A 22,135-nucleotide genomic window follows, 5' to 3' on the forward strand; every position below is an offset into this window, starting at 1 on the left:
CATTCCATTCTCCTTTCTCTGCTTTCTGCCCTGTATTCCTACTTTGCTAGGTCCAGATGCCTCACCTCCCCACTCCCCCACCCCTACCCCCAGCTCACTCAGCTCTGTTCTCTCACCCATGAAAGAATGGGGACAGAGAGGAAGTAACAGTTTGGGGACTGCAGTCTGAGACTGGGGGTGGGTACCCAACAAACTCTTCCCCAAATAAACTTGGCTCTGGAAAACAAAACAAAACAAAACAAAAACCAACCCACCAACAAGGGAAGTGGAGAGATGGCTCAGTGGTTAAGAGCATATGTTTTGTAGAGGACCTGGGTTGAGTTCCCAGTAACCTGTTGGGCAGCTCACAACTGCCTGGAACTCCAGCTTTAGGAAATATAATACCCTTTTCTGAACTCTGAGGGTACACGCACATACTCCTTCTCATGTACACACTCCCTTTCATATATGCATAACTGAAAACAAATCTTTAAAACAACAACAACAACAACAACGAAGATGTTATATTACAATACATTATCCAAAAGTGAAGTACTGTTTGCTTAGGGAGTTTATGGTTTAATATGAGCATAGAGGCTTGCCCTTTCTAATTATGTATAATTTAAACTAATATTCAAATTCAAGGTGCTGCAAACTGTTCTGGATGCATTAGCCTGCCCTGAAGATCATATAGGGTCATGCCTGTGTTGGTCACATTTACAGGCATGTGGTTGGTAACTTTGTCAAACCTATAGTGGGTATTGGAAAGAAGAAACCACTAGACAGGTTAAGAATGAGGGCATCAGGGCACGAAGGACAGACTCCAGACCTTCAAGACAATGGGCATATGTTAACAGACCTGCCTGTACAGGCCCTCCACAGACCTGAGTTCAGGATGGAATGGTCACATGCACACACATGCGTGCGTACACCCACCTTGCTCCCAACACACTGCGATTATCGACACAAGTAAGAGTAATGCACACCAGTGTGTAACTGTGGTTTCGTACTAATTATATGAAAACCAAAACAAAATTACTAACTACTACTTTATATCAGAATGCTGATAGCCCTGACAGCAGCATTACAACGGAAGACTATCTTGGAAGCAATCTTTCTTTTGTTCTGATACCCTACCCGTGTAGCTGTTCCTTGCATTTGTAATCTCTATGTAAATCACAATCAAGAAGAAATACCCTAGTGTCACATGCCTTCATTTTTTAGAAAGAATCAGGTACAAATCCATGTTAGGAAAGAGAAGAGGTTTTAAATTAGAGGAGAAGGGTTCATTTTCAGTCCTTTCTCCCAGAAACCTAGGAGAAAAACTGGGTCAGGGGTGGCGGGGGTGGAGGTGGTGCTGACAGGCTTCTGGTTTGCACCTTGTGGTAAGACTCTGGAGGGATGGAGGGCACAGAATAACAGCTCCCCTGCCCCTCAGCACCCTTCTTTGTGATTTTTGATGTGAGACCCTCCTTTTCCGAAACTTCTTACAAAAGCCAGGTTTGGACATGTGGCCTGAGCCTGGCCAATCACAGGTCTCCATCTCCCTAACCAGTGACTGGAACAGGGAAGCAAATTCTACACATGTCAGGCCAGTCACAACTCCTCCATGGATTTTTTTTTTTTTTTAAAATGCAGAGCTTCCGTTCTCTGGTTTTACTAAGCTGAGATGATGTAAGATTTTGGTCAAGTCTTCTTGACCCCCAGTGTGAAGTGAGCACCAGCCTACTGTATAAAAAATTTAGGCCAACTGCCAAGATGAACACTGTGGGAAGAGGGAAGGGGGCTGTGAGAAAGAGAAGAGAGCAGTGCTAAGCTGGTGACACCTTAGAGTGTCTAGGGCCAACTCCTCCCTCATGGTGTTCTGCTGTGTGAGACAACACATGTCCCCTTTTGTCATGCTATCTTGATTATGCTTTGCAGAGAAGGAGTCTGAACAGATATGGAGGCATGTTAGTTACACTTCTACCTTCTTGGGCTAGGGGAGAATTTACTTGGTAAACATCTACAAGGTGGGGCCTAAAGAGAACATGTCCACCATATCTTCCCACAGGACAATTGTCACCAGTATCGGAATGTGACACGGTCCGCGTGTTCATAGAGCTGAGAGATGCTGTGAAGCAGTTGTTTTCGGACTGCCAGAGAGACTAGTGAGGTGCGGAGGAAAGCAACAAAGGTTCTCTTTCAAGAAAGAGACAAGTCTTTGGGGGCCAGGGTGTGATGAAACTCCTGCCTCACTTGACCCTGGTCAGGGAACATGGGACTCATCGATCCTTCCTCTTCTGTCTACAGCCCTGTCATCTTACATGTGCCCGGTCTAAAAGGGAAAATGCTTAAGACACATCTCTGAAGGGAGAGCTGTGACAAGACAGGTCACCAGGACGGGTTAGGATTTCCCTGGCTGTTATTTTACAGGAAAGTCCTTTGCTGGGGATTTTGGACTCCTCTCAACATTGAACCTTATAACCCCAAGTAGTCAGACTTGTCGGAGCTGGCTGGTGCTGGGGGAGAGGCCAGGCCATCTGGTTTAGTGTGTGTGAGTTGCTACCCTAGCTCCTGAGACTCACTCCACATGCTATCGTGGGGCACGGCGGGGGTGTGGGGGACAGCCTATGGCGCGTTGGTGTGACCAGCTACATTTCCAACTTTCCTCCTGGCCTTTTTATCCTAGAAGGCAGGGCAGGGGTCCCACTGCCTCCCACACCTAGTTTGGCTTTTAGTGACTCCATCGGCTAGCTCAGAGTCTGGCACACGCTTCCTGGTCTACACGATCATGTGGAAGGCCTCTTGGAAGTCAGCACTGCACGGGCAGCCAGGCTTGCTGCCAAATCCTATTAATCATGTGTGTTGCAATTCTCCCAGGCCTCTCCCTCTCCTCTCCCCTTTTTTTTCCCTGCTGGAGACCAGTTTCTAGTTTGCATTACTGTAACAGCTCTGAGCCGCCCCTCTCCTCCTGTCTGGTCTCCTTGTCTGTCTTCCTTTGCACCCAGGGAAGCTGGAGAGATCTTTCTAATCCCCGCATCCCACACATCACTCTGCTAATTAAGCCCTGGGACAACTCTCCATGGCTCTCAGAATAAATACCGGCCTAGTCTAACATTCCCTTCCACATGGCCCTGGCTACTTTTTCTCAGACCTCATGAGTTTTGGAGGTTTTCTGAACTGGATACCTATACCCCAGGATCCTGGCTTTCTTGAGGGCATCTCTCCCTGTTTGGAAACTTCTTTCCCATTTTCTGTGCCAGGCTACTGCCCACCGCTCTACCGAACTGATCCTGATGTCCCTGAAGCCCTCCCCAGTCTCTTGTCAACCTTGTGACCTGATTTGGGTTCCCCAAATCTTCTTTTGGTTTCTCCCTGGTGAAATGGAAGTTTCTGGTTTGCCTACACCCAGGCAAACAGAAAAAGGTCATTTTCCAGGCTTCCTTGGGGGTTAACCCAACTGTCGTCTTCTGGGCATGGGGAATGAATGCATGTCACATTCATGCTAGCTCGCCACGCTCCTTCGAGGTGTTTAAACTCTTCCTCTTCGATGGCAGTCTTGTGGGCCATGTGTGCTTGGTGCGCTGGGATCCCGACATAGAGAAACTGGGTCTAGTCATCATTTGCACTGTGATGGGTGAAGCTTCAGAGACTTCAGGGCCTATTTGTTACCTGGGCCATACATTACCTACTCCTGACTGATAGACTACGTGATCCTTTCCTTGTGCTATTGGCTTGCGATGTCCTTGTCACCAAACCTCAGGCTCCCTCGGTAGAAGGACCCAGCTGTCTTTTTCTCTAACCTACACACCTTCCACAGTACTAGACGAAGATGGGCGCTCAGTAAACCCTCTCGTAAATGGATGGAAGATGCTTGGTCTCATTGGATGACAGAAAAGGAGCAAAAAGAGATGGCAAGGCTGTCCACAGGGAGAGAAGTCCAGACCTCCCTGGACTTGAGACCGATTGCTTACCATGGGGGCCACCAGATGCCACTAGTTTGGGGGCTACAACATTCCTATAAAGGAACTCATGAAGTCCAGGAAGGGGAGGCCGTGCAGAGATTCCTGAATCCACACTGCACTCAGCACTTCCCCCACACCTTTCTTCCAATGCCTCCCCCACAGTTTCCAGGAGTTTCTTTTATTTCATTCACTAAACAGTTTATAAACTGAATTAAAATAAATGAGATGCAAATAAATTCCAGGCTTTCTCCCTCATTTTCAAATTACATTTTCAGTCCACTCAACCTGTTATAATCTCATAGTGATTTTCATTTAAGAGAGCTAAACGGATATGTGATTATTGTTACAGGAACGAACACCAGACAATTAAATGTTGAGGTGTTGATAGATAAAACTGTGTTTTGATTTGCATAAACATGATGCCAGCAAGTCTAACCCCAGCAGAAACTCAGTTATAAGACTTGCGTGCCTAACTTCTGTTAATTACCACAAGTACCATTATTAAGAATTTTAATATTCAGAGTTGGGATTATTGCCATTTTATTTTAGGGCCACATTTATCTTTATTTTGAAAACTTAGTCAAAATGCATAACTAATTTATCAAGGAAAAGGCACGATTACTACTTATAATCAACTTCTACAGTGCAGCATATCAAAAATCAATTACACAGCCCTGAATCCAGTCATTAAGGATTTAGCCACTAATCTCATTCCATTTTTGTCTTTAGGAAGATACCGCAGCTTGCAACTTTGCAGATATCAGCAGAGGAAGAAAAACATGGGAGTCTGCTGATAACCTAATGTGGAGAATTAAACTCTAGCCAGACAAAGGCAGAATCTTAATATGCAGTGGCCTGGCTCTTCAGGGAGGTCACCTGCCTGGCTGGGCTTCAGAAGTTATGACCCAAGTTTGGCAGGTACCCAGTCTTCTGCTCCCAGGGGCTCTAAAGCATTGTTTTGACTTTGTCCTGCTCTGTGGCAGACTGTCTTCCCAGGGCCTCTCTTGACCCGCAATTATCTTGAGTCTTTATTAGTCGACCTCTTGGCTGTCTCCCCTTCCATGTGCCTGGATGAGAGTGCCAGAGCTTTCGTGACATCTACCTTAAGTCTCAGGACAGGGCCTGTCTTTAGGTGCTCAGTAAACATGCTTCGGATATGATGAAGACTGAGCTTTCTGGCACTTATCTCCTTATTCTGGGAGAAGGGTTGTCACCATGGTAGAAGCAGATCCCTCTGTGTGACAAGAACTGACAGGAGAAGGAGCCACAGTATTCTTGATCATCTAAACAGGAAGATGTGTAGAACTGTGACTAAGGATACTGGTCAGTGAACAGGACCGAAAGATGGATCTGGGGCCAAATCCTGGCTTAGCCTTGAATTTTAGCTATTATATCATGACACTTAATTAGCTTCCTTGTTTCTCATCTGAGAACTGGGAGTGATAGAAATAATCCCTTAGGCTACTGAAAAGATTACAGTAACACAAATAAGGCATTTCACTTAGTGTCCATAGCATGGACATCCTCCATAGGTGTGTTTCAGTTAGCTTTTCCTCAGATGTCCTCAACACATGTGCTCCCATTAACATTCAAAGATGTAAGTTAGGGGTGGTTAAAACTTCTTGCTGCCTATTTTATTTTGTTACTTCCTCTTGGTATGCCTCCCTGATTCCTCAGGCTAGTCGACATCTTCCTTTGTGACCACACAGTATCCCCAAGGGATCTGTCTCCACACACCCTGAGTTCATCCTTGTGTCTGCATTTTTCAGAAGGACATCACTTCTTGGCTATAAAGAACACACTTTATACTTTTGTTCTCCCAGTATGTAGCAAATTACCAAGCACACAGTGGCAGCACCAGCTGGGACTCACAAGCTGCACTGTCCAGACAGTGAAAGCCAGGAGAGGACATGGGCGTGTGCAAAAAGAGGACCAGTGCCTTCTCCAGCTGAGGCACACCATGAATCTACCACAGGGACTGCGGCCCATCTCAGGAAATGGAGGAATTTTCCGTAAACCCAGAGGAATACATCTTCCATCTTCTGAAAGTACAAAGGTGTTCCAGAGGCCTAACATTCCCTCTGCAGTGTGAGGAAGGGAAGCCTGTCCCATCTGGGTCTCAGGCAGGAAAGGAGTAGACCCACTTACCCGAAGCTTCCTTCCAAAGATGGTGACTTTGCCTTTAATCTGTTCCTTCCTCAGGCGCCACTCAATGGAGTTCAGGCCATTCTCCATAGGCAGGGAGATGTTGCAGCGCCCAATGGTGGGGGTGATGGTGCCCGCAAGGACGTGGGGCTCACTGTGGAAGCTGACACCCATGCCATTGGCGTACATCACCCGCAGGGTCCCGTTATTGCAGAGCTGGTAGCTGTTTCGCACTTGATCTGGAAGAATGTTGATGGGGGTGGGTATGGGGAGAGAAATTATCCACTCGATTAGTCAGGAGAGAATAGAACCCCTATTTTTTACGGGTTTCCATGGTACTTAGCAGCTGTCAGTCTGAGGCTGCCTTCAATTAGCACACACACAATGGGAAGGTGAGTGGCAGAGATGCTCCTGATCCACGGGAAGGAAAACATTATTAATATGTGGCACTCCAGAAATAATTATGCCCTGATAGTTTTCTTTTACTCACTGAAGACTATTAATAGCACATTTAAACATTTAAAGATGTCTATTGCCTACACAATTTGTGTCAATCAAATCCCTGAACTTTAACATATATATTTTAGCTTATATGAAAAAAAAATAAATGAAAGGCAAACTACTTCCATTTTTTCCTCCCCTTTGGCCTATCATCTAAGCCAAGGTTGACGGTCTAACCGCAGGTCAGATGCAGTGGAAAGCAAGTCCAGTGTGGATCAGCACAGTGAAAAGAAAAAGCTACCTTCCCTTTCTACATGGCATCACTGCTGCCTGGGTCGCTATGTTACCGAAGAACTTGGGCAACACACACAGTGTGAGGTAGATGGAGACAGAGGGGGCTGATAATGCGTGTTTATCTTCCTGAATAGAATCTACACCAGTCAATCAGACTTCTGACCTTTTCCTGTATCAAAGAATCACATTCAGGAGCCAGCTTTTATAGGCACACTGTTTCCTCCCCATCTGGGTGAAGAAGCCAGGCTAGGTGAGTGAGCAAGGGTGTACCTGTCACTCAGTGACTCCGACCATCATACAGAAGGACAGAATCTACATCATTAATCATCTGGCGGAGCAGAAATAGAGCCATTGAAACAGGCTTTGCTGAGGGATAATGGTCTAGAAATGTCATCATTTATCTACTGAAACGACACTTTTATCCTCTGACAACTGGCTAGCCCACCGACATTATATCTTAATTAAAAGAAAAAAAATTAATCTGCAGGATGCTGTTTCTTGCCAGCCCCTGCCCCTGTGCTTGCCCTGGAATGCACACAACAAAAAGAACGGGTGGTCAGAGACCTTGGGAATCGGGGGTCCTGGCAAGAGATTGCTCAAGAGCTTGGATCCCAGGCCAACCAACTAAATAAAAACATGTTTGCAAGGAGATGAAAACAAAATCTGGTGGTAGCCCTGGAGAATAAACAGTAATTGTGATGATAATGACATGGGTTGGCTTTTCAGAGTGTGGGTGAAGGAAAGAAGGTAAGAAACAGGAAGAGCATGGTTGGGGATAAAATCAGGTGTTTTTGGATATGTAGATTTCTCCAGATAACTACATCTTTGTTGAGAGGGTATGACATTTCCCTGTATTGGAGAGATTTACTTGTGTATTTTTTTTTTTTTTCCCTGAGACTGTTTTCTGGTAGAGTGGGTTTGCTGCAGACATTTGAGTAAGACAGAAAACTGAGGAATGTTCTGGATGTTTAGACATTCTCTCGGGCGAGGGACTGCTGGCTCTGGAGCTAGGGGTGAGCTCAAGGGCAAAGGGGTGTTACGCTGAGGCCTTACCTTGGACCACTGTATAGGAGGCCTCCACTGAAGAGAGGTTGGTGATCACAGTGACATCATCATCACGGTTAGAGTTCTCAATGTCAATGGTGATGGATTTCTCCATTTCCCGGTGCAGACTGGTTACCACACCCGTGGGGCGTGTCACGTTGGTCAGACGGCCCTCATGGTCATAGCTGGAAGAAAAAAAATACTAGTCAGAAGCACATTCTGTGGAGCTTTCTTGACATTCATACCTACAGGAAGGCCAGACCCTCAGGGGCTGAGGAAGAGAGACTGGAAGGTGGGGGTTGCTGGATGGTGCTCTACACTGAAGCCTTGCTGTAACCCAGACCTCAGCCTGTCCTGAGGAACAGTTCTGTGGATTTCTCGTGCCTGTTGATTTCAGCTCAGTGGAAACCTGTCTGCTGGTCTTAAGCAGGGTGGACTTAACCACACCTTCCTGAGCTGGTGGGACTAGCTACTTGTAAGCATCCTTTGCTTTTTATGTGTTTTGCAGAGCACCCAAGTCAATGCTTCCCAAATATACATTCTATTGTGTCTTGTCTTTGCTGAGCAAACCACACTCTTATTTATTTTTAAGTGTGTATGTGTGTATGTGTTTGTATGTATGTGTGTGTATGTGTTCATGTGTGTGTATGTGTGTGTGCGCGCATGCATGCATGTGTGTGTATGTGTGTATGTGTGTGTGTGTGCGCGCGCGCGCACGAGCATGCATTCATGCCCACGAAAACCAGAAGAGAACATAAGATTCTCTAGAACTGGAATTGCTGGCAGTAGTGAGCTGCCCAGTGTGGATGCTGGGAACTGGACTTGAGTTTCCCAGAAAGACAGTTGAGTATATTCTTACTCACCGAAACATTTCTCCAACCCCTAAACCACACTGTTTTCCCACTGGCTGTTCACCCAATCTAATCAAAACCTAGCACTTGAGACCATGCAAGCCTTAGTCTTTTACAGGGGTACCATACCTCATCTTACTCATCACCCTTGTAGACCTCTCAAACATCAGCCTGGACCAAATGCCACCCCCACGTCCTCGCTAAAGCCCTACAAACCTAGCTTGGTCATGCAGCCCCCTCCAAACAACCAAGCTCAGATATCCTAGCTTGCTGGGAGACTCCCTGGACCCCGATTGTCCTCAGTATCCATATCTGGCCATATCATGATCACACTTGGTGCCTGCAAACTTCACTAAGAAATCTCTTTATAGCTACATGCTGTCTTCACCCCTTTCTCAGAGGTGGGTCTGGTTTTGCCACCTGCAGGTGGAGAGTCTCTGCCCTCACTAGAAGACCAGTGCTTTTAGACACCTTGGGCAAGGAAGATGGCTCTTCCCACAGTCTGCATATGGAAGAAGCCTCTGAGCGCTCCTGCATGGGCCCTCACACTCAGGAGAGATGGGGAAGAAGATGGAGCAATGAGGCCTTGGCTTTCCCACAGGTGAACTTCTAGCTGGAGGAGGATCTTCTTCTAGCCTGGGGGGAGAGAAACCCAGTTGGCAGGTTCTGAGCGATGGGTCCTCGAGCTGGTACAGTACGTGGGAAGGAAGTTCTCCATGGAGGAGTCCACAGGGAAGCAGTGGGGAAAATGAGTGGTAAAACATGGAAGGAACTGGGAACCTTGGGACGGTGACCTGGATCAGTCTTGAAATGACCCGGGAACTGTTATCTTTATGGAGAAGAGGAAACAGTCAAACTCTGTGGATGCTGAGCTACATGGCCTGTGTGGGTAAAGGTGGTGGGGGCAACAGGAAGCTCAGTGGACTGGGGGGCCTGCCTCTTGTCTCTGTCCTTTGCCTTGCCTAGGATGGTGTGCAGTGGAAATCCAGACAGCGCCTTCCCTGCAGAGGCTTGATGCTGTAACCAGGCCTTCTAAGCCGAAGGATATCACTTTGTTGTCCCCCCCTCCCCCCCGGTAACGCAGTGGTTTCTCAGACAGGGGTCCGAAGATTCTATTTACACTAGTGACAAATTAGAACTATATGAAAGGATGAATGATTAAAGACTATTACATAATTATCTATCTATAAGAAGGAATCTTAGGCAGCTGTCAAAATGAACAGCGTGGATTCCTACTTATTGGCACGTGTGTGTGTGTGTGTATGTGTGTGTGTGTGTGTGTGTGTGTGTAAAAGGGAAGAACAAAGGACACTTTCTTCCTAGCACATGAGTTTTTGAATGTAGACAAACATCTCTGAAAAGTAGACATATAAATATTAATGGCGTTTTTCTCTGTGGAGTTTTGACTAATTTTTGTTTTTGTCTTGGAATATTCTTGTGTTTTAGCAATTGTAGCCTCCTTTCACATTTTGGAAGCATAAAATACATTAAACGAAGAAACGGATGCAATGGTAATGTTTGGGCTTTGGGTGTCTTGCACAACGCTCAGCAGCAGAGATCCACCGTGCAGGGTCTGTGTTGAACGTATTCTCTGGGACCTGACCAGGGTCTGAAACCCAGGACTCTGTCGTTCCAGGACACCTGTAATGCTCAGGCTGCCATGCATCCTTCTGAGAGGAGGAAATAGAGCTTCCACTCTGGGGGAAGCAGTGGGGGTGGCAGCAGGCGCCTCACAGGCTTTGGGACAAAGTATGCTCTCGGGCTTGCAGATGGACTCTCATAGGGGGGGGGGAATGCAGCTGCCCGAAGCTTTGCTTGCTTCCCCCCCCCCCCCCCATGACAGATCTGCAGATTCAGCTCTCTGTGCGGAAAACTCTCTGCCCTCAGGAGTGAGAGCAGTGATCACCAGCGATGGGGGTCTCAGTGCTAACCCAACAGACGTGGTGGCCACGGGGCCTTTGACTTCTTTACAGTCAGTAGACAGTCACCAAACACCTTTTACATGAAAGCAGCTGGTAAAAGTGCGGCGGTATGTGGGCGGCAACAAAATGGACAAATCCACGCCTCATGCCAGATGAAAAGGCAAAGATAAAGGAAGGATGCTCTTCCCTACCCTGGGAACATGGCAGCGTAAGAGGATCCCCAAAACTCAATTTCCTACATCTCCATTTTGACTGTCTCCCCAAAAGCCACCTTCTAAGACAGAAAAATGCAACTGTCATCTCCAGAGTGGTACATTCCAGCTCTGGAGACTGCAGAACTTCCTTCCTTGGGGAAGTCAGCATCTAAACTATGTGGCACCTGCTGTTTTCTCACTGGCTGGATTTGGAGGAGGAGCTGGTCACAACTGCAGGGCAAACACCACCGCTCCCTTCTTCTGGCGGGTCTGGCTTTAGGTGAGTTATATTTTCTACCCCTCTGGGCCCCAGTTTGCTGAGGTAGACTCTGACCCTCAGGAGACTGGGGCCCACAGAAGTGGGAATGGCAAGAGAGTTCAAAGCAAAGCAAACAGCACTCCTCAAATCTGATAAAACCAACAGAAGGTGTGTGGGTTAAAGCCTTAGCCCGACTGTGCTGAGAGCTAAAGGTGACACATGGATGGTCCCCACAGAGGAGAAGAGCATTGGCTGGTGAAGTGTGATCAAGTGCCAGCACCTTGAAGGACATGAAGCAGCTCAGAACCCCCCATAGAGAGCTTAACCCCAAGAGGGAAGCTAAGTCCTGGCAATCAATTGTGCTATGCAGTAAAGCTCCAGCAGATGGCGACAGCTTCCCTCGCATTCTCCCCAAAGCGGTGGCATACACACAGGAAGCAGCGAACATTGTTGAAGTCTTCTTTTTCTTGTCCCTCCTGCCCCCATCTCTCTGTGGTATCCCCTCCATAACTTACTACATTCTCAGCCAGCAGAAACACTAAGACTGAAAGCAAGCCAGCCCTCCTAATGCATAACTTTTGCTCACTGCTGTGGAGAGAGCCCAGAGGCTGGTAAATTTCGTTCAGTCTCTAGCAGGTCACGGGGGTGGGGGGTGGGGGGAGGGGCGGGGGGGAGGGAGGACGGGGACGGGGACGACACTCAGGCTTAGCAGACTCCTCCAACCAGCAGCTCTTAGGTTAATACCTGCGGCAGCAGGCTCGCTTGACCCAAGCTGCTTCAGGAGCTAGGGAAAACAGCTTCCCCGCCCCCCCAAAACAAACGGTGGAACTATTAAGTATGAGATAATTGTTAGGGGAAATATGACCAGTCCTCACATCTTTTAATATACCTAGCACTTTATCTGTATTGATCTGCTTCTGCTAAGGAGGAAATTCAGAGTTATCTACCTGTCTGTGCAATCAAGTGTGTTGCTGGACCTATTGTTAAATCACAGGGGCCCCGCTGGGACCCTGCCTCTTAGTTTCTAATTTCCGCACCCATGGCAAACATGAATAATCAGTAGGGTTAATCAGCACTTTATCTCCCAGGTGCTGTGCGTGTCCAATATCCTGAAGTTTGAACGTCAGGCAGACAACAGGAATTCCCAATGCTGGCAGGGAGGATGCTGGATATCAGAGGCCTGATAGAGCACATCATTTAGGAGACAGGAGAAGGGACACGAATATCCTGCAGCTATAAGAAGTCATTAAAGTTAGGAAGACGTGACTAGGCAATTTTAAAAGCCATGCGAATCATCCAGCCAAGGCAGGAGGCGGGCTCTACAGGGATTGGTCAAAAGCCTACTTACTCATAGAAAGTTGTCCATCCAGTTTCGTCACTCTTGGTGGCTAGGAGTCCAGTGTTCCCATCGTAGGTCATGAGGCCCAGCTCCAAGTTCTGCGTGGACACGGCTTTGAGGCCGCCATTGGTGCCCACGGTAAGGGTGATGATCTGATTATCCGGCATGAGCAGGTGGCGGGGCATGCCACTGCTGTCCCGACGGATCTTCAGGGAATTTCCGTTGTTGTCAATCAACTCAGTGACATCATTGTCCGCACTGTAGGTGAAATTGTACAAGTACTCCCCCGTCACCAAGCTCACAGTGTACTGATGGATGCCATCGGCGTTGAACACGTACAATTCCTGCTCTCCCGGAGACGCAGCCTCATATTGGTTGAATGCATTAAGAACAGGTTTATTTTTGCTGACCGCCCTAATCCGGATATTCCCAAGGTCTGCGATGTAGATGGTGCCATCCGGAGCCACAGCTAAGGATGACGGGGAGTTCAAGATGGCATCAGTGGCATAAGCATCATCTCCCGAATAGCAGATGCAGTTGACATCATTTTTGCAGTCGCAATCTGAGGCTGCCCCGGCTAAGAGGCAGATCTCCCCATTGGTGGTGACCTGGCGTAGGCGGTTGATCTTTTTCTCATCTGTCTCAGTGATGTAGAGGACCCCAGTGTGAGAAATGGCGATGGCGCTAGCTGACTCCAGAGCAGAGTGGATGGCGAGTTTACTGAGCGAGTAGTCAATACCGGGGACCTGGCAGTGCATTGGCCTCCCTGCGATGATGCTGACCTGGTGATTCTCTGTGATTCGAAGGATGACATTATTCTCCAGGACGTACAAGGAATTGTCCATGGGATTGACAGCAAGGTCTGTTGGCCACTCCAGACGAACCTGTACATGACATGGCATTTCACGAACAGCCTCTAACATTGCAATTTTATGCATCTCGGAGAAAAAGCAGCTATTAAAATATTTTATTTTATTTCATTTTATATATGTTAATGCTTCTCCTGCATGTATTTTGGCACCACATGTGTGTCTGATCAGAAGAGGGTGAGGGCACTGGCTGCCCTGAAACTGGAGTTATGGATGGTTGTAAGCCATTGTGGGAGTGCTGGGACTCGAAACCAAGTTGTCTGCAAGAGGAACGAGTTCCCTTAACTGCTGAGGCATCTCTCCCGCACCAACTTAACCTTTTAGTAGCAAGCTGTACTAGGAAAGCTCATCACTGAACCATTTGCCTGAGCTGGCTGTTTATGACAGAGAAGAGGGGGGCACGTGACCAACTCTTCCTTTGATTTCATCTGTCCTGCCTCGATCCTGCCAGCTCTAGCCACAGCACTGTTTCTCAGCTTCAGCTGACTAGCCGGGGCTGCAGCCATCACATGCGGTTGCACAGGTAGATAAATGCATAAGGGGCCAATGCAATTCAGCCCACATTCAGTTCCGTGAGCCATGGGTCAGAGAAGGCTCTGTTCATTTAGAGAGGACACATTTGTCCAAATTGCAAAAAAAGCCACCATGTGGTTTGGAAGGTGGCCCTAGCCCGAGAACAGACAAAGAACAGGCTGGCTAACAAACCACAACTTGCGTGTTTGAAAAAAAGAAGGAAAGAAAGAAAAAAAGAAAGAAATGAGCAGAGCCAAGTCAAATACATGCCTCCTCTGTGGAATTTGAATTCAACATCTCAGTAGCAACTTGTCAGTTTGTTGGGGAATTTGAGCTAAAATTTATGAGGTTGGCCAAGGGTTGAGATGACTCTTACAGGCAGGGTGAACATACAGGATGGCTTCTTTGAACAAACACCACACGTTCGAGGAGCCTGTGGTCTCCGCCACTGTAAAAGACCTGATGAAACATGCTCTTTGGAGGGTGATTGAGGAAGGCTTTGCTCTAGGAACGACTAACACAAAGTGGAGGTTTATATAGTGAAGGTGCAATCATCCCAGATTAACAGCGAAGCGCTGATTGACGTGTAACCCTAAAGCCACACAGTCTCCAATCTTTGAGAGTGATGGAGACAAGAGGTAATTATACAGCTGCCCTACCCTACAATCTGCCACTGTGAGAGTGTGCCACCAGCCTTGCAGAATGGCCCTCTCTCTTCTTGTTCTCTCTCTCCTTCCCTCTATCCCAAGTTTAATCATCTCCTCTTTATTACTTCTCTCCTTTCTCCCCCCCCCCACTTCATTTTCATCCTGCATTTTTCCATATTGATGCCTAGTTTACCTTGATTCTTCTTCAAACTAAATAAGATCAGTGTTCACGGCTCATGTTCCCAACTCATGTCGTAACATGTGTGGAACGCACCCAAGACCTGGGATTTGATTAAGGATGAGAAGCAAAGAGTCCCACCTGAGCCACATCCATGCTAGAGTCACAGCTCAGGGGCCGGACAGCTGTGAGGTCATTGGATCCCAGCAGGGTGGAGATGATTCCATTTTGGTCGACCTTCCGGATCATGGTAGCATCAACGAAGTACATAAGCCCATTCTTGTCCACCGCGATACCTGGAGAGGAAAGCGTGGGGCGGGGGGTGTTTTTGACAGGAGGATGGTTTGTGGAGGAGATGGGGGATGCCCTATTCTGGATATGATGTGCTTGGACCTTACTGGGATGGGTAAGCATCCTCAGAAGACTAGATCTCAGTCCTTTAAAAGCAAACATTTCCCAAGGACACTGTGCTGTGCTGTGCACGATTCCCAGGGTGGCTGCTGTATTCGCTTCAACCAATGACATCACCTCAATCTGCAGAGGACCCAGGGCTGCTAGTGACTGTGGAAACAGCCCTGACTCTGCTCTCTCTGGAAAATGAGTTATTACCAAAGTTCATTGCTCTAAAAAAAAATGATTGCTAGTATACTACTTAAACACCCTTCACGACTAATTGTGACAATGAGGCTGAGAAACAATGATGCTTTCAGCCACAAACTCCCAATTCAAAACAGTCTCCTCCAGGAAGAATTCCCAATTAAGCCTTGACTCCAATCAGCACTCCAGTGCCCCCAGGGGACACAGAGCCCTAGCATTTCCCTGTCGCAGCAGGCCTGATAAGACACAGGCTGCAGCTTCTATTTCTCTTGCGTTTTTCATTTCAGTGCCCAAGTACAAGGCTTGGCATCCTTAATCCATGCTGCAGGCTGCTTGCACAGTAGCTAAAAATGCTAACAAGAATTAGGCCCTGATATGATTGCTCCTTAACCCCAAGCATCTCTAGTCCTTTCAAATAGACGCTCATCAATTCCAAGAACTCCTCAGGACAGGAGTCATGGAAATAATGCTATTATATTATTTATTTAAGTGTGTGTGTGTACATATATATTTGTATGTGTGTGCATGCATGTGGAGGCCAGAGGTTGATGTTGGGGTGTTCTTTGCTTTATTTTTTGAGATAGGGGCTCTCAGTGAACCTGGAACATGCTGATTTGTTGTAACCAAGGATATCCTCTGCCTCCTCCTCTCAGAGTAGGGATTATAGGTATGTACCACTGCACCCGATATTTTCTTTTCTTATTTTTGTGTAAGTGCTGGGGACCTGAACACAGGCGTGTGTCATAAACACTATACTAAGTGAGACATCTATCCAGCCCCCTTTCCATCTGTCTGTTTGTCTGACTGTCTGTCTGTCTCTGATCTCTGAAGCTCAAGAACAATTTAATTATAGTTTAAAAGGACAAAATACCCAAGGCAGGTAAGCTTTAAATTTCAGCAGCTGCCTGGAAGAGGAAGACAGGGAAGAACCAGAGTAAGCCATGCTACTTAAGCAGGCACGGAGGCTGGCCACATGGAAGGTAAGCAGGTGCTTGGCAGGGAGGGAGCTTTAGAGACAAAGTAACAAAGCCTGAAGTATCAAATGGTCACTTAGGCTCTGGCCAGCTTCTGGAAGAAAAAGGCAGAAGACAAGAGAAAGGGAGAGTTACATCTTTCTGAGTCAGGGCTTGAGACGGCAGGCAGATGCAAACAGAACCTCACTGTGGCTTATAGTGAGTGCACAAGGGGCTGGGAATTCTGGGAAAGGAAAGTACACTGCCTCATTAAAGGACTAATTATTCTTCCTGTTCCCTTTAGTGTGGCTTGTGGTGAACCCACCTTCCTGAAGGAGAGTCCCTTGGCCAGGAGATTGGCTGGACCAAGTGGATTAACTTCGGGAAGGACATGAGCCTGCTCCTATCTAGAGGAGTGGTTCCCAACTAGTCGGCCAAAACCTGTTTGGGGTGGTTCCCAGGAGTCTCCTAAGACCACCAGAAAACCAGATGTTTACATTAAGAGTCATAACAGTAGCAAGATTACAGCTCTGAAGTAGGAACAAAAATAATTTTGTGGTTGGGAGGGTCACCACAACACGAGGAGTTGTACTAAAGGGTCGCAACATTAGAAAGGCTGAGGACCACTGACATACAGGTAGATGGCATTCTTTTGGGTAAGAGGAAAAAGCTTTACCTCATTGAGTATTCACCTTTCAGTTCTGTTTTGTTGTTGTTGTTGTTTTTGTTTTTTGTTTTTTGTTTTTTTTTGAGAGAGGGTTTCTCTGTGTAACAGCTCTAGCTGTCCTTGAACTTGATCTCTAGACCAGGCTGGCCTCGAACTCACAAGGATCTGCCTGCTTCTGCCTACTGAGTGCTGGGATTAAAGGCATGTGCCACCACCATATGGCTTCAACCCTCAATTCTTAACTGCTATTTTTTTTTTTTTTTTGATCCACTACTGTCTAACATTAGTCTGGCATGACGTAAGCCCCATAGGCTCTGCTGTGTCTCTAGCCCCTATAGCTGACGCTCTGACAGGTGACGCTAACACTGTCTCCTAGTGTCAGCAATCTCCAGGGGCAGGCTACCATGTTTCTCTAAGTGGTATACATGGTTGGTAAAGTTCATTCTAATAAATAAGCTGGGAAGCACCCACATATACCCAGAAACCACAATGATAACTAATCTTAGGGAAAATGATTTTTAGATGGCATGGATTTATTTAGCCCACAGCAGGCTCCTTGTAGGGTACAGAAGTCTATCCTTTTGTGGCCTTTACCTCTAGGGCTCATCAGGGTTGCGTCCACAGCCTTCCCTCCATCCCCACAGCGGGCTTCATCAAAGGGTAGACATTGTTCGCCAGTCCCTGCCACAACTTCTGAATTCCCAGCCAGGTCTTTGGCTCCACTCAGAGACTTGACGCGGTAGATTCTGCGACTGTTGGTGTCAGAGACATAGAGGGAGCCAGTCACAGGGTCCACAGCCAAGTAGTACTTGTGTCCTGGGCTGTTGCTTTAGGAGAAGCACAAAGAGAGAAGAAGAAGAAGGGATTATGCAGCTGGTGTCTTGGGTTGGAGGTGACAAAAATCCTAGCGACACTCTTACCTCTCCAGTGTCTTTCTATTTTAGTGAATTAGTGATGCCCTGAGAAATATTTCAACACATCATGGCTCTGAGATACTTATGATTAAGGGATAAACTTCTCATGCTATTTTGGGAGTTGAGAATTCCCATCAAACCAACAGGATGTTGTTTCATTTAGCTGGCACAAAAGACCCCATGCCAGTCCTGTTTTAGTGACCACTAAGGACAGTCATTCTCTCAGTGCCAGCCATGGGCTTAGTGAATTGTCTCACAGGGTCTAGGAACCCAATCCCCCCTGTGACAAAGTTCTCTTATTCACTAAACCTCCACAAGACCTCCAAGGTCATGAACACTGGAGCAACCTGGAATTTTCTAGGCTTATGATGACTGGCTCCCCAGAGCTATGCATGGCCAATCCTTGGCCTTAGAGCTGATACTTTTTCCTAGCGCCTATGCAAATGGAAGTGGCATTTAGTGCAAGTTGTACCTCTCTTGCCATCATAGCCAACATTTGCCCTTGATCCTGGCCAAACCAGCATCCGGCATCTGAATTACCAAGAGAGGAAATGTAGTTTTCAAGTGCTGGGTTAACAACCAAGGTCACAGGTAGGAGTCCTGAGCCTCCCTGCATATTAAGCCCTTATGTGTGTGATGTAGATCCCCTTGGGGTCTATGGGGGCCCTGGGGCCTGCATATTTCCTCTGCCATGCTTTCAGTGTCCTCTGGGAGACTCGCCAGACTCGAGCAAGACTCGGGGAACTGGCCCCAGATTAAGACACAGGAAATGTCTGACTCAGACTCAGCTGGTGATCTCAGGCAAGTCTTTTGGCAGCAGTGGGCGTCAGCTCTCTTACATGGGAAATGACAAAAATCAAATATCTTTTACTAATGTCCTTCTGGCTCAGAAGCCTATAGCTCTCCCCTTTGTAGTATCTGCTTCTCATGGTGGCTGGGACCAGGATGAGTGCTCCCCCCACTCCAAGGCCGATCATTCAAATTCCTCATCTACTGGGGGTAGTGGCGAGTATTGCTTCTGGACCCAGTGGGTGGATTCCATGAACCTAGAATGAGTGAAGCCCTTTTTGTCCTGATATTTTTCAATTATTATCTGGAATGATGGGAGGACGGGGGTGGGGTGGGGGTGGGGGTGGGAGGTGGGGGTGGGGTTGGAAGAGGTGAAGGGAAAGTGAGCACGATGGCAGTCTGGTGTCAGGTGTATGTGTCCTGTGGACATTAGCTGGTAAATTACTAATTAAAACACTATCATTTGGGTTCTTGCCTGACTTAAAAAAAAAGAGTTAGGAAGTTATTTTTAGGAACTATTTGTGCGTTGAGGCCATCTTTAATTCCTGCTTCTCTTTGGGTTGCTATTAAGACTGATAATTGAACTGGAAGTCAAGGTCTTTTGAAAGAGTGGCCTTCTTTGGGTTCTTTCCCTTCCCTTCCCTCTCCCTTTGTTTTCTGCCCTCCCCACTTTTTGGCCAAGTCATTAGAGAATATCCATATATGCAAAAACAAATTAGGGCAGAAAGGGAAAAAAATCCATGCCATTTTTTAATTAGATGCTGCACCCTCTTGCTAAATGAACAGTAGCTGGCATGATCCTCAGGAAGTTCAAGGCGCTGCACATCTGTGCCTATGTATGAGCAGGATAATTAATTCTGGACTTTCTAGGGAACCTGATCTGAGGAGGCTTTTCCAAATCTCTGGCACAGGAGCTGACAGGTGGGGTTATCCGTTGCTTTGGAAGACCTTTCTTCAGGTAGTAGCCCACCCTCTGATTCTCAGAGAGCAGTTCAGGGACAATGGGAAGCCATGCTCCATATTGGTGGCTGTGTTGAGAAGCAAACAATGGCTAGTCTGTGACTTTCAAGGAAGAGGGGGTCTTGGGGGGAACATTTCTATTCTTTGAAAAAAATTTGGCTGCATTGGGGTATCTATAACCAGCCAATTTCGAGGAGTTTCAAGATTACAAAGGAAGAGATTTTTTTTTTTTTCCTTTCCTAAAAATGGCCGAGCCTTTGAGCATAATGATACCAGGTAATTTGATTCTATTTCTCGTTCAATTCCGACCCATTGTCACAAAGGGTTTCATGGTTTGTGTTGCATGGGGTGGAGACCACGCTCATCAAGGGCCTTTCTCCTTCCCTCCAAAAGGTAAGAACATCTTTTCTATTAGAAAACCCACACTGTTCCCATTTCACTGCAGTGCTCATGTGCATGCGCACACATATATGTTGTGCATTGGACACCTGAATTCTACCAATATGATTCCTAAAAGCCTTGAACCAGCACGATGACAGAGCCCCTTTGACAAAAGGCGCTTGATCCACATCTTTCATACCACTCAAGGGTGATTTAACTTTACAATAATTTCCAAAGTATCTAACTGTTGCATTCATTCTGACCAGCAGATTGGCGATTAACTTGTGTCGTGTGTGTGTGTGTGTGTGTGTGTGTGTGTGTGTGTGTGTGCGCGCGCGCGCGCGCGCGCGCACGTGCGTGCTGTTTAAATGACCACATATCTAGGGGAAAATCATTAATGAGTTGAAAATGAGTTTTTGACCCATTTCCAGTTCATTAAAGCTTTTGTGAACCCAGTCCAGCATTTACAAAAGCCTGAAGTTTGCCTCAACTGTTTAGCCCAATTATGGACCACACTGAGCAGCCGGGACAGAGGTTCACTGAGGGTTCATTATCGTGCTCTCGAATCTCCCAGAAATTCTAATTACTGTCAGCTTATTTGGTTGCTTTTTGACTGCATTTCATAATTGCAAAAGCTTATCATACCCACAACACACAATTAGCACATAAAAAAGTTACTGTATTTGGTACATAAAAATATACAACATTACACAAGAAGCACAAAACAAGAAAGCGAACACAAGGAACAAACGAACCATAGCAAATTATATGGGAAAGAGTTCTTCATCTTACCTATGTTTAAACTCTTTATTTCTTTATAGAAAGAAAACAGAAGGAAAAAAGAACAAACAGTTAGCTGAGGAATTGATGATAACGCAAACATAACATTTTACTTTTGTTTGTTTTTCGTATAAAGGACCACCCCCCAAAGGCAATCTTTTTCTTTTCTTTTCTTTTTTTTTGCTTTCTAACTGACAGTTCCTGGCTCAATTACTTGGGAAGAATCCCTGAGTTTAGACTCCTCATGGCCACTGGGAAATATGCACAAGGATGCTTGGATTCTCTGACAGGCAAGGTGGCTGTCATGGGACATAGGTGGCAACAGGTGAGACAGGACTTCTGGCTGATGAAGTGATGGCAGATGGGTTGCCATCTCAGGGGATGGCACCTGTTAACTAGTGTGGTGGTAGAAAGTTTCTGACTCCAAATTCAAGCTCAGCTGTCAAGAACTCTGTGATTGATTTGTAATGTCTGTCCTGGATGTGGAAGGAGCATAGCTATACTTGTGCTGCTGATTGCTATTGGTGTACTAAGGGTTGAATCAGGACCACCCAAAAGAGAGAACCCCAGCTCATGCCAATTGCAGCATGGCAAAGGCTTTGCCCTTTTCTGACTCACCATATCACTTTCTACCCCTGCTCCATGCCTCCCTCCCTGTTTCACTCGCATGAGCAGCACACCCTAGCAACCTATATTCATAGCGGCTAATACCGTGCCCGTTCATAAAATGCATAGGCAATACTATCCTTTTATAATTGGAGCCAGAGACTCCACTTAGCACACCACTTAAGAGAGTTAGGAAAAAAAATAAATAGGTTTGTTGCTTTTTTTTTTTTTTTTTCTTGAACAGAAAGACATTTCAATTTTAACAGGAAACCGGCTGGAACGTAGCATGAAAGAAGAGGTATAAGTGTCTCAAGTAAGGAAACCCACTCCCAATTCTGGAGGCTTCTAGAGACAGGTAGAAGGAGGCCTGGATTTTCTTTCCTCCCAGCTGAGAGACAAGGCTTGAGGACAGGACAGAGAGTTGGATGCTCCGGCTCCTGAGGTGCAGCTCAGGCCTCTGCCAGGGGCATCATTAGCGAGAGGTTTGCACAGAGATTACACTGTTATATTTTATTCTAACGTGTTAGTTTTTGAAAAAAAAAAGAAAAAGAAAAAGAAAAAAGTTAATTAAATGATGCTGATAACTCCTGAGCTCTGACTGACATAGTGCAATTTAAGATTCAGTCTGTAAAGCCTGGTGTGTCAGGGCGGCAGCGGGGAATTCTCGTGTCTATTTTATATTGCTTAATGAAAGTGAAATGCTATCTGCCACCAGTGGTAGACACATTTGCCTCTTAATTATTGAAATATCAATTTCATTTTTTTTTTTTTAAACTCGAGATTTTGTGAGAAGACTGGATGGGATTTGGGTCTGCAGTTCTGACCTACTTCTTTTCCCAGCTGCTTCAAGTTGATTACTATAATAT

At 46.5% G+C, this 22,135-nt stretch overlaps 1 protein-coding gene across 12 annotated transcripts in view; it reads right to left on the reverse strand.

The window, feature by feature from the left end:
- Tenm2 (teneurin transmembrane protein 2) overlaps positions 1-22,135 on the reverse strand; it is a 1,156,123-nt gene that overhangs the window by 26,361 nt on the left and 1,107,627 nt on the right. For 9 of the 12 annotated variants that reach the window (XM_051167369.1, XM_051167371.1, XM_051167368.1 and 6 more), the window contains 6 exons: positions 20,676-20,696; positions 17,434-17,666; positions 14,764-14,918; positions 12,425-13,299; positions 7,860-8,035; positions 6,075-6,310 (listed from right to left, as the gene is read on the reverse strand). In XM_051167369.1, coding sequence (XP_051023326.1) covers positions 6,075-6,310; positions 7,860-8,035; positions 12,425-13,299; positions 14,764-14,918; positions 17,434-17,666; positions 20,676-20,696 — 1,696 coding nt within the window. The remainder of the gene's footprint in view (positions 1-6,074; positions 6,311-7,859; positions 8,036-12,424; positions 13,300-14,763; positions 14,919-17,433; positions 17,667-20,675; positions 20,697-22,135) is intronic. The other 3 variants (XM_051167370.1, XM_051167367.1, XM_051167366.1) reach the window with 2 other exon arrangements.

The sequence above is a fragment of the Acomys russatus genome, chromosome 25 (assembly GCF_903995435.1).
Source record: "Acomys russatus chromosome 25, mAcoRus1.1, whole genome shotgun sequence".
Taxonomy (NCBI): Eukaryota; Metazoa; Chordata; class Mammalia; order Rodentia; family Muridae; genus Acomys; species Acomys russatus.